The 12889-nt window shown below is 34.4% G+C and overlaps 1 protein-coding gene across 1 annotated transcript; it reads right to left on the bottom strand.

Annotated features, from left to right (window-relative positions):
* Window positions 1-5270: 5270 nt before the first annotated feature.
* On the bottom strand, window positions 5271-11964 carry LOC132068372 (coronatine-insensitive protein 1). Its single transcript, XM_059461942.1, has 3 exons — window positions 11242-11964; window positions 6777-7287; window positions 5271-6306 (listed from the first exon to the last, which is right to left on the bottom strand). The coding sequence occupies exons 1-3, from the start codon at window positions 11724-11726 to the stop codon at window positions 5509-5511; spliced, it is 1794 nt and encodes a 597-aa protein (XP_059317925.1). The 5' UTR covers window positions 11727-11964; the 3' UTR covers window positions 5271-5508.
* Between the last annotated feature and the right edge of the window lie 925 nt (window positions 11965-12889).

Here is a 12889-nt window from a genome sequence, read left to right as displayed (position 1 = left end):
TTACAATAGTGCATATTTTTCTTTTACAAAAAGGAAAAGTGAACCTTTGTTAAGAAGACTAATTAATTTTACGCATAATTGAGTTACAAAAACTAGTTCATGGGGTTAACTGAGTCACAAAAAACTAGCTCATGGGTGAAGATTGTCCAAAATTATATAAACAATCCAATTGCTCCTCCAACAAACAACGTTGGACTACTAACACCCCTGCCTTGTTTGTGCATGAATGCATTAAGTGTTCTTTTTTTCTTTTTCTTTTTTGAAGCATTTTGCGTTGATAAAGCATAATTTTCGCACACCATCGGATTAAGCTGACCTACAATCACAGGTATTTATCCATAGTAGTTCTAATTTGTAAGAAGGCAGTAAATTATACATGCATTTTACATTCGCCGATTGTTTTTAATTTAAGCGGTTGTGTGTGGGCAACTATATAAGTTAATTCTTTTAAATTTGAATAACTTTATATTACCGGTTAATAGATTTTGATGGTGTAAAAATACTTTATTATGTTAGCGTTTATACTTTAAATCTTTTTCAAAGCAGGTAGTACTACGAGATATTAGACAAAATCCATGTCTCTAGAACGTGTGACAGATTTAGCTGATTCAGGTTGTGTCACTCAGCACTATTTGAAATGCATCTGATTGGGAGGTTGTTCCTTTTATTCTTCTTCGTCGTCTTCTTTTTTTTCTTACTCTTTTTGGGTTGAAATTAGGTGAATTGGACAAAAAGAAAAATATATGCAATTTGGCCAAGTTGGCTGATTTTTTATCTTCATGCGTGCTTTTTCCAGGCTGGTGCTACTACTGATGAGTTTGCATTCCACTTATTTCAGAATCCTCCCTAACTCAAATAAAATATATCCACGTGAAAAGGAAATTGGACAAAATAATAAATGTGGCCAATCATAATAAGCCACGTGGCTTTTTAAAATTGGAAAAAGCTTAGGGTGTTAGTTTGAGGGGTATCTTGAGCTAAAAATTGGTTTGAGGTATTTTCTAGATCAATAGGTAGATGGAGGATACTTATGAGCCATTTTCATACATTAGGGATATTTTTTGGCATTTTCCATACTTTTAATAGGCATTTCGAAATGAATTGATTGATATTTGAAAAAAAATATTATTTAAATTAAATTGAAAAAATGTATGTGGGAGTTAAGTCTAGCCTGAAAATACAATTAAAGTTTTGTGAGTAAGAACTTGAAAATTTTGAAAAAGTCCTAAAACCTGTTTTTCAAATTTCATATTTCAAATTTGAAGTCTAAATAATTAGTTAATCTAATAAGCAAATACTTATTTAAAATAATCGCCAAATATTATTTCATATTACTGCATGATGAAGTTTTTCTCATTTATGTTATATCATTTTAAGAAAGTACTGCCAATGAAGTTCCCCACCACCACCAGTTTATAATATAACTTTATGGAGGAGATTTGATTTGGTGACATCACAAAAACTTAGTATTAATGGCTGAGTAATTTTTAAAGAAAGGGCACAAAAAGGAGCGCACAAAGCATTCCTGTTAGTTATCCGGGGGAAGGGTCGCGCCTAAGGGTAATGTAGATGGTCTACCCTGATGCAAGCATTAGTGGTTGCTTCCACGGCTCGAACCCGTAACCTACAGATCACACGGAGACAAATTCTTTTTAAATTGGAAAAATAATAGTTCAGGTTACTTTTGTAGAAAAATTCATTTGGATAGTTTTAGAATGACAAAAATGAGTTTAGGAACATCTATAGAAGAAAAAAAATCATAAATTAGCTGACCATTTGAGAAATTGAGAATTTCTAATCAATAAGAAAAAGAAATCACGTTTATGTGAACCTCCCGGCTTTATTCTTACACTGATCGATTGAGCTTCTCTGTGTTTGCATCAACAAACAAACATCTCTTCTTTGCAGTAACAGAATAAGGAGCATTATCTTCTAATGTTGGTGTTATTTTTGTATAGTTTTTGTTTACAAGATGTTTACATTGTACACGAACACGACGGTTTAATATCAAGTGGGGTCAAGTCAAGAGAGTTAAAATATGAATAGATTGCAGTTATATATCGATTGTGTAAAAACAAATTACATCATTAAATATTAATATGATAGCAAGTACTAGTTATTATCTTTACCAGATTATTAATTAATATTCATGAACAGATTTGCCTATAATTATCTAATAGTGATCTAATTATACTGCCTCTGTCTCAATTTAAATGTCTTCGTTTGACTAGGCATAGAGTTTAAAAAATAAAGAGAGACTTTTGAATCTTCCGGTCTTAAATAAAAAATGTGTGTAATGTACTAAAACGTACTTTGAATCTCATGGTTATAAACTTGGTAGGATGTTTGAATTTCAACTCACTAAATATAGAAAGTTTGGGACAGACCAAAAAAGAAAATAAAACACTTAAATTGAAACGGAGAGAGTAAATATTTTTTACACCGCTAATATATAAACTTAAACTCAAGTATGAGTAACCAAAAGGACCAAAATTTACCAATGAATCATCATTATGGCTTGTGAAAGACAAATTTGAAGGGTAAATTGTTGTCTCTACTCTCTAGTTTAGCCATGATATTAGAGAGTCAAAGTAACGTCGAGAAAGAATAAAAGAAAAAAGCAAACCCTAGTCACTATCTCTCATTCTCCTATTCTTTCTTCAATGAGATCCAAAACATGGGTACAAATACATCTTAGCCTCATCCCAGCAGCATGTTAGAAGTTTCTGTTATATAATAAATAAGAAAATATTATAAATTCAATCGGTAAATTGTCTCAACACTTAATTAACTAGATCAAATTAAATGTTGCCATAAAGGACGTTTTTTTCTTCATTTCCCCTCTTTCTCTTTTCTTTTTTTGATTTGTTATATAGGAGTAAACATTGGGCTGTTAAGATGATAGTTAAAAAGATGAAAATGCTCACAGACTGAGCATAATGACAAGATTAAAAATGACTAGATTCAGAAGGTGCAGATAATACACATAAATGAGGACAAAACGAAAGAAGGTCGATTGTGAAGGATTGATCATGCCTAGGGGTGGCAAATGGACCATTTGGGCTAAAGTTGGGCGGGCGGGTCACTTTAGCCCAAACCCATTAAAACTTGAGCGGGTTGGGCGGGTCAAATGGGTTTGGACTAGTTTTGTCACCCCTAATTAGGGGTGTACATGGACCGGGTTGGTTCGGATTTTTTAAACACCAAACCAAACCAATTGCGTCGGGTTTTAAAATTTATACACCAAACCAAACCAATAAAATTCGAGTTTTTCAATCTCGGGTTTTCTTGGGTTGTTCGGTTTTCTCGGGTTGTTTGGTTTTCTCGGGTTTTTCAGGGTTTTTTTCGGAATAGTCTTGATACAAAACATATAACTTTTACTTCAAATATTTCTTTAGTCCTAGTAAGATACAATTATATAATTAAGGTGTTTTTAAAGAAAATAACACAAAATGTAAACGAAGAGGATGACATTGTATTAAAATATTAACAAAAGCTAATATAATTGGTTAAAATAAATATTGCCCCATAAAAGAAAATGATCATAATCTAAAAATACTAAGTCATGCTAAAATGTATTACTTACATGACAAAGAAAAAAACTTTATGTATTCAATTATCTAGATATACTCCTTTTGAATTCTTTTTGTTGGATTTGTTGATAAAACAAAATATATAAAAAACATTCAAAATTCTAAGTTCAAGCTTGAATAATATGATAATAGATAAAAAATTAAGAAAAATTTAAGAAATATTTATAAATTACTTTACAAATAAATATTTTTATGTATAAAATGTTTTAAAATTGAATACATGTCCGTTTGGTCCGGTTTGACCTTTTTAGTTATATGGGTTTTTTTTTTTCCAACAACAAACCAAGTCAACCTAGCGTAACTTTCGGGTTTTTTCACGGTTTATCGTACACCCCTACCCCTAATCATGCCTATCTTCAACCTTCAGCTGCTCTAATTAATAAAATTTGGATAGATGGGAGAAGTTACTCATATTAACGTGCATCCCCTTCAACAAATGAAAACTTTAATTCATCTTTACTCCTTTTATTCTGTTGATAAAACAAAATTGAACTTGTAACCTCATAATTTTTAGATGAGAAACCGGAGATTTAGTGTTTTTTTACTCACTTCAATGATCATTTTTAACTCACTTAATGATCACACTCTTTTGGTGCTACTTCTTTGTTTCTTTTCGGTTTACTTTTGCTTTCCCATCTCGTATAAAGAAACATGCTACTTCTTTGTTTCTTTTCGGTTTACTTTTGCTTTCCCATCTCCTATAAAGAAACATAATTGGAGAAAGACCTTTTTAGCTATTCTTTCTGTATATCTGAGGGACTTGGGCCCACACTATTGTCCATCGAGGTCGTTACAATAATTTTAAATGAATTGTTGTTGAGTATGTTGAAACTTTTAGCATTTTAACATTTTAATCTTTACTGTACACGTTAATTGAGATGAATACCTGTTGAAATACTATAAGGGGCAATAATTGTGTGGATTATGTCAATGATGGAGAACGAAAATGACACTGTATTGTGAATTCGTGATTATCCTCAAGAGATGTATAAATGATCTACATAATAATAATTTACTATTGAAAATGAAAACATATACCGTTACATTTAATTTTCCATAAGAGTAGAAATTAATCCGTTCTTTTTCTTTCTTTTGAAAACTCTATTGTCGAAGTGCTAAGAAGAGAACAATGATTTCATATTTATGTTTCTCAAAGAAGTCCAAAAAGAGACTAGTGCTTCTTATAGCTTTACACAATATCGTTTAAATTTTATTTGCTTACCACCAACTTGATTTCTGTTTTCAAATATTGAACAAAGTCAATTCAAGATGCACCTTGTTTTTTCAGGTACCTTTTTCTAAATTCTAACGTCTTCTTAGGTAACGGGGCATTGCTCATAACCAAGATCTGCCTCCTTCCTTTTAGACGATTCTTCTACTACCGAGTCTACTCTAGTCAAAAATCATATTAGAAGAAAACAATTTCTTCTCACGGCAGTGTTAAATCAAGAAACAAACAGTAAACACTTCTAATAACAACAATTTATTCTGTCTCAACTTATGAAAAGCCTAGCAGAGGCAGAGAACTAAAAGAACTATCGAATGCTTTCATCGACTAAGGCTTTGACCTCTAGCCTTAAGATCGAATAAGTTCAGATCACATCTCCTACTTGATGAAATAATTGGAGTTAATTGCATCCTCACAAATGTTACTTTAACCGAAAGCACAGAACAAGATGAGATCAAGGGGTATTAGGAAGGAAGATCACCAAGTGTTAGATTACAGATAACCCAAAGAAGGCAAACTTATTACAGGATGCATGTCTACAAGAAAAGATCAAAAATCAACGTGGAAAAACTCTCATCAAGGAAAAAAGGGGGAGAAAAAGAAAATGAAAATAGGCATACATATGGACAAGACACCTAAAAGGGAAGCACCAACAACTCCACTCAAGGAAAAGTTATATTTACAAACCTATTCAGCGAGAAGGTAAGTTGGCTCCAAAGGTCTGACAGTGTTTGGAAAATCAGTTCTTTGCCCTGCAAGAGAATAGTAGGCAAGTATATGGGCTGGATGCGGATGATCTTCGCCATCAACTAGTCTTGAAGGAATCAACTCAATATTCCAGAATGGGCGAGCCATCGCCAAGAGATCACGACCAGTTGCAGATGCCCTGTATCCTTGTACCCACAGGTACCTTAATGATTTTAGCTGCAAGGCAGCCAAAGCTAATGCACGTTCACTAAAAAAGCAGCCTCTCACTTCTAGCTTTTGCAGGCTTGGACATCCTTTAGAGAACTCCAGAAGGCCGCGATCGGATTCCCCAACATATCCCAGAAGCATCCATCTCACGTTTGGGCTGTATTGCCCGATATAACTGAGACCTACATCAGTAAGGCCCCCAGCTCGGACATAGAGGGCAAACCTTCTAAGATTATGGCAACCTCTTAGTAAAGCACGGACACCATTATCAAGTGGCAGATCTGTTATTCTTTCTTCTTTGTCGAGCAAAACCAGCCGAAAATCACACAGATTTTTCAGATATGTGCCAATATTTTCCAAAGCTTCATTAGTAATATCTGACACATAAACAGCCATGTATTCTAGTTCAATGCATCCCTTCGCCAAATCAATCAATCCTCTGTGTGTAACTGCACCTTCTTCGTCCTCCATCCCCGGATCATCAGCTCCTCGCTCAATCCTGAGCCGCTTTAACCTCTTACAGTACTGGCCAAGCACTTCCAACCCGCTATCCCCAACAACATTCCTCGTCTATTTCAAAAACGATAACATAAAGAAAACTGCATTAGGTTATAAACTTCAGATAAAACTTCTCCTCTCATCTGCTAATCTTCTTTTCACTCCAAATTCTGGAGGGGTATCTTACAGATGCAGAAGCAAAAAATTGCAACTATAGTACTATACATGAATGCTCTCTACAGAATCAGTCATTTCCACACGTTGAAGTATCAACTTAGGCTCATTGGTAGACAACAAATTGTACAAGGTTTAAAACTACAGCTTGCCAAGCATAAAAACTGACACGTGTTCCACAGAAAAACATGTTAACAAATATTTTTTGTTACTTTCATTAAATGCTCAATTTCTTATATCAAAGTGATCCACAAGCACAAGAAAAGCAGCGTGGGTGTTGGCGTTATGTGCTGAAATAAGTGAGCCCGTTAAATATAAATAGATATTTGCATAAAGAAAAGTGGGTGAGAAAAGTTCTGAGAGTTAACCTCAAGAATTTCCAAGTTGGGACACCTTTGCAGTAACAAACAGTGGGCTGCTGTGTCAAGAAGTGCATAAAGAAGATCCAATTTCCTCAGACGAGCCGTGATAGGAAAGAGGATGGGCATCTCATGTTTCCCTAAGTATGTCAAGCCCAATTGGGACAATCTTGGAGGGAAAACTACTCCGACATATTTTCCCAATTGCTCATTATAGCCGCCATTTTCAGCAACAGGTTCTGGTTGGTCATTAAATGTGCCACCACCAAACTCCTCCAATGCAGCTGCAGCTTTAAAGAAACCAAGAAGATTCGTAATTTCGCACTCGCTAATTTTCATTGAGGCAAGAGATTTACAATTTCTTGCTATCAATTCAAGATCTTCGGCTCTAACTTGCAGAAGATCCGTCATGTAAAAGTTCAAATTCTCAAGAACTGTGTTGTTCTCTGCTAGTTCATGCACCCATTCTCCATCTTTCTCGATTATAGAACTCTCTTCCATAATCAAAGTTCTTAAGTTCCTGCAGGACACAGACTACATGAGAACCCATATAGACAAAATAGGCAACAAAATTCAAATGATTACTCAATTGTAGTAAAACTTCCCAAAAAGATTCTTTTAAGCAACACGAAAACATAGCGAGTTGTGCAAGCGATTGAAAAATGTTTTGAATAGTATATACAATGCGCCCCACATAGAGATTGGTCAGTGTATTAACTTCAATGTCAATCAAAACAATAATATAGGCCCATCACCCACTACACTGCAGTGGTGATGGCTAAGTCACTATAGGACAATTAATCAAGTTAGACCTACAGCTTCACCAAAATAACAAGGCTCACCGCATATGTCGAGATCACTTGATCATTCCACAAGACAAAAACAGGCAACTTGTTTCGCATTCATCAGATTTACCTATCATTATGAACTGTAATGCTTACCTAGTTGTCTCCATCCTTTTTTTATAATGACCAGTTGTCTCCACCTTAAAGGCTACATCTAATGAACACTTGGACACGTCTATACCTTAGAGGATAACATGCTTAGTACCCCTTGTGTCCTACTTAAAGCAAGACTAAATCAACTTTAATGGTCAGTTTCACAAATTTATAGAGTGATATGTTGACCGCATTTGGTTGAAAGTTAGAAACCAATAGTAGTATGTCACGGGTTTGAGCCCTGGCGTAGACAAAAGCCTAGTATTTAAGTGGTGAAGAATAAAAGGGCAGACCATCATCCACCGAGTTCCAGACCATGCACCAGTGGTCCTAGAGAATTTATTAATTATAAATAAACAAACTAAAACAAAACTGTATCAAATGATTAAGTTTTAGTTCCACAGGACTAAATACATAAGAATATTGATAGTTAATTGATTTGGGACAAGGGAGTAACGACTAGACACTTGTTCCACACCTTAAGGAGTGATATTATTTCAATCAAGTACAAAATATGCATGTTTTATGGCAAAAACTGCATGATCAAGTGGGTCTATTCTAGAGAGGGTACACATTTTTGTCAGATATGTGCTCATACCCTTATTGAAGCACCTGCTCTGACAGTAAAGTGAAATAAGCACCTCTCATCATACTCAAAATATACAAGATCTAGGACACTCTGATCATCACTAATGCTTATTAGACTGACAAAGAAACCATTGCTTCTACTGTCACAATGCTAGGAATCAGATATTCATGAACCATGGAGTCCATCACCTAAAAGTTTGACCCTAAACCTCAAGGAAACATACTCGAGTTGCATAACTCTAGACAAAGTATAAAACATTGACTACAAAGGGGACAAGAAAAGGAGAAAAAGAATAGGACTTAGTTACTCCACTAAGTATATATCAATAGCCTTTTCAAGCATTTTATTAACTACCAAAACCTGAATTTCTGTCGTGCTACCAAACAAAATCCGAAATAACATCCATATATTGACATCAAACACAGTGGAAAATGCTTTTTCCAAAACGTTTTCTCAATGTTGGTACCTTGAGCCAAAAAACTGTTCTCTGGTAAAAAAATATCTTGCCCAAACGGGGACAGTAGCTGTACCTTTAGTCTCAACATATAGCTCTTCATCTCTACTCCAAAACGGCATTCAGTGTGGAAACATTCTCATTGGGTCATTAAATTATAGAATATGTTTTCTCAAGGAAAATAATTTCCATTAAAAGGAGGAAGACAACACCCATCACACATGAGCAAAAGTTTTTCTTTTAAGAAATTTCCGATTTTCAAAATTCATATAATGCCTCAATCAATACTTGCAGATTGTAAAACCTTTAATACTCAAGAAAATCAGGAAGAAAATCTATTGCCACAAGTTCAGCCATACCTTGTACAATTATCAAATCATCCAAAGTTGTGTCCAACTGTCTTAATTAAGTATAATGTCCAACCAACAGTAAGTTTGAGTAAAAAGGAACTTAGGTCTAACTCAAACCCACATACTAGCTCATGTGGTGAAAATTGTGGCTCTGATTTTTTTTTTTTTTTTTTTTTTTTTAAATTAAATTTTGGCTCTAATATCATGTAAAGAGAATCTTGAGTCCACCTCAATTGCATAAAAGTTAGCTAATGTGCTGAGGATTGCGCAAGGTCATATATAGGAGACAATAGTCCATATCCGCAACTAAAGTTTGGTCGCTGCATTTTACACTAGTGGAGAGCAATTCATATATCCTTACGATTGCAGATATTGGACCAATACAAACTCCATATGCTTTCCACTGCCAATACTTTATTTTTTTTTTTTAAGCGAATCCGCTAGGCAAGTGCCTAGGGCTATTTTTTATTAATAAATAAAAGCTAACCTCACAGAGAAGAGTACAAGCAAGGGGGGCTAGGCCTTACCTTACTAATCTTAACGAGGTAACAAAATTCTAAAGAAAGCAAAATGAAGCTCCTTTTTCCATCTTTTATCTTTTCCTAATCTATCCATTTACTTGAACCTTCGTGGAAAATTAAAACTTTCAAAAAAGAATACAAACAACAACAACTAGTGAGAGCCGTAGCAGTCCAAAATTTGAAGAAGACCAAATGAAAAGAAAGTTCACTAAAATTCCCAATAGCCTTGACAACTCAAACAGCCACAAACATCAAAAACTACAATAGTTAAGAGTAATTTAGAGCATAGTAGTAGAGCATTCTATACCAATGAAGTCTCAACAATAACACTTTTTCTTAAAATTAGAAGCAATAAATAACAAGGAAAAGAAAATAGAGGGCAAAAGAAACTCATGACACAACTCAAACAAATGAAAAATAGGGGAAACTTTCTTCTTTTTTTTTCCTTTTTTTTTTTTTTTTTGAATAATGAGTGTTTGAACTAGCTTGTGCACAACCTACTGCAGTCCACTAGCACAGCTGCCAGGTAAACATAGCAGGCAAGCTTATATTGAGCAGGAACAAATGTACTTAACAAGCTATGGGTCAACCAAACCCAACAATTTTGACATGGAGATTAGATATATATGTAAAAAATCCCCAAAATTTCAATAAATTTCATATTTCGAACCCATAATTTTAAAAGTGCAATGGGTTCGGTAGTTAAAACTTAAAAATTGAACCCGTCAGTTTAAATACTGGATCAACCTTTGATACTGAGTGTTATAAGAAGGGCTCAGACCCTGAATCTCCAAGTTTTTCTCATGTGCCTCAATTAATGAATCATCCTTTAGGGATCTTTAATGAGAATTTCAGAGTTGATTTCTCAGATAATAACTCAACTATTAGTTGAGTAACCATCTGAGAAATCAACCCGAGAAATTCAGGACAACTCTCATGGAACAGTATAGTTAATTAAAAGAAATAACTCGGCTCAAAATCGAACTCAAAACAACTCAACAGCAATAGATGAATTTCCAAAATAATAACTATTAGTTGAGTGAGCATCTGAGAAATCAACCCGAGAAATTCACGAAAACTCTCATGGAACGATAGTTAATTAAACCTTATAACTCAGCTCAACATCAAACTCAAAACAACTCAACTACAATAAATGAATTTAACAAATTTATAACTATTAGTTGAGTGACCGTCTGATAAATCAACCCAGGACAACTTTCAAGGAACAGTAGTTAATTAAACCGAATAACTCAGCTCAACATCAAACTCAAAACAACTCAAACTGCAATAAATGAATCTCTGAGATAATAACTATTAGTTGAGTGACCATCTGATAAATAAACTCGAGAAATTCAGGACAACTCTCATGGAACAATAATCAATTAAAGCCAATAATTCAACTAAAAATCGAACTCAAAACAAGTCAACTGCGTTAAATTCTTCTGAGATAATAACTATTAGCTGAGTCACCATCTGATAAATCAAATAGTTAATTTAAACAAACTTTTTTACCTGCAGGAACAACAAAGACCTTAAAGAAAGGTGACTTTCTGAGATAATAACTATTAGTTGAGGGAATCAATCAACAAACACAAATTTAAACAATTAATATTTTTTTTTACCTGCAGGAACGACAAATATGGAGTAAACCATCAGTAGAAAATCCAGAACACTTATCCAACTTCAAAACCTGAAGAACTTTACCCCGATACTTGGCAAGCAATTCAAGATCCATATCTCTAACAATCATTCTCCTAAAATGAAGTGCTTTCAATTTACTAAACGAGTTAGCAATTTCCACAACCCATGGTGTAACATAACCACCCCAATCTTCAGGTATTAAATTAAACATAGCAGCACGTGGTTTCCCTTTTAATTTAAGGGATTCAAGATGTGGGAACCTTCTAGAAAGTTGTTCTGGTTTAGCTGTGTAACATAAAGCCATAGTTATATGCTTGCGAGTTATTGAATCGATCTGATACCATCTCTTACACACTAACGATACCGCGTCTCTCTCACGCGATTCTGTTATGTACGGTATCACGCACTCCCATACCGTGTCGTTTGCGCAGTGAACCGTCGAGCGCGTGGAGTTACGCTCCGCCATCGCGAAACTGGAAACGGCTAACGATATGTCATTGAGATAAGAAGAAGAAGAAGAAGAAGAAGAAGAAGGAGGGGATTTTAACGGTGAGATGTAGAGAGAGAAAGTAGATCGGACGGCGACAGTGGAACAGTATTTAGGAGAGAGACCCTAAGAGAGTGGTCCAACTTATGAATTTGTCTATTATGCGGCTCTCAAACGTAAGAAATGAAGAAGCTATTGGGGAAGGAAAAAAAAGAGCTATAGGGGAGAAAAAGTAATTAAAAATTGAAGGCCAAGAATATAGGTTATAGTTTATATATTGCTTTTTTTTGTTTTTCAATTGATGTTCATACCTATTTTTGGATCCTGGATTAATCTAAATTCAGAGGCGGATTTATGTGGATGGATGGGGATGCCACGGCACACCCGGACCCGCTAAACTTGGTATATATATGCGGATATATATAAGAAATGAAATATATATAAGTCGTACACCCTCAAGAATAAAAAGAGTGAAAAGTGCCACTGGCAAAGGGCATAACCTGCCACTCTTGCGATCGAAGATCGAACGCAACGTCGTGCGATTTGTCATTTTTTTTTTTTTTTTTTCCTTGTGCACGCTTCAGCTCTATACTTTTTCAGTTTTTGTATCTTTAATTCTTTTAACTTGCTATTCTTTGTTAATCCAAATTAACTCTTTTATGCTTTAATTAATTCTTGGCTCTTTTTACTTCCTCTTTCTTTAAGTATTAATCTCTTTATGCGTGCATTGAGTGCGTATCCTATATCAATGAGCACTAAATTTTAAAATGTCACATAAATATTAAAAAATATATATGTAAATCGTAAATTTCAAAATTTTAAAACAAATTCAAGTTTTAAAATGATGAATATTATTATGTTAAGAGTTTTCAAATTTAAAGGTTGCTTTGATCTTTCCGCAACGTTCGCGCTTATGGAAGATGAGTGGGTGAAGCTACAATTTTGACTCTTTCTACACTATATATACTGCAAGAATACACCGGGAAAATAGAGTATGAATCTATTGAGATAACGGTATTAGATGGTTTATAGAGGTTGATTATTAACGTACAAAATCTTTATCTTTCAAAGTTTTAGAGACAAGGCCTCTTACTCACAAAAAAAAAAAAAAAAAAAAAAAAAAAAAGGGCCGCTTAGGCATC

The sequence above is a fragment of the Lycium ferocissimum genome, chromosome 8, assembly GCF_029784015.1.
Source record: "Lycium ferocissimum isolate CSIRO_LF1 chromosome 8, AGI_CSIRO_Lferr_CH_V1, whole genome shotgun sequence".
NCBI classification, from domain to species: domain Eukaryota; kingdom Viridiplantae; phylum Streptophyta; class Magnoliopsida; order Solanales; family Solanaceae; genus Lycium; species Lycium ferocissimum.
The sequence above is the reverse complement of the archived record's forward strand: the minus strand, read 5'-3'. Positions and strand labels throughout refer to the sequence as shown.

Excerpts from the sequence above, each read along its gene's own strand:
- LOC132068372 (XM_059461942.1), bottom strand. The coding sequence starts at position 11,726 with ATGGCGGAGCGTAACTCCACGCGCTCGACGGTTCACTGCGCAAACGAC. Across the intron at positions 7,288-11,241 it reads CATATTTGTCGTTCCTGCAG|GAACTTAAGAACTTTGATTA; the intron begins GTAAAAAAAAAT and ends TGTGTCCTGCAG. Across the intron at positions 6,307-6,776 it reads CCAACTTGGAAATTCTTGAG|ACGAGGAATGTTGTTGGGGA; the intron begins GTTAACTCTCAG and ends TTTTTGAAATAG.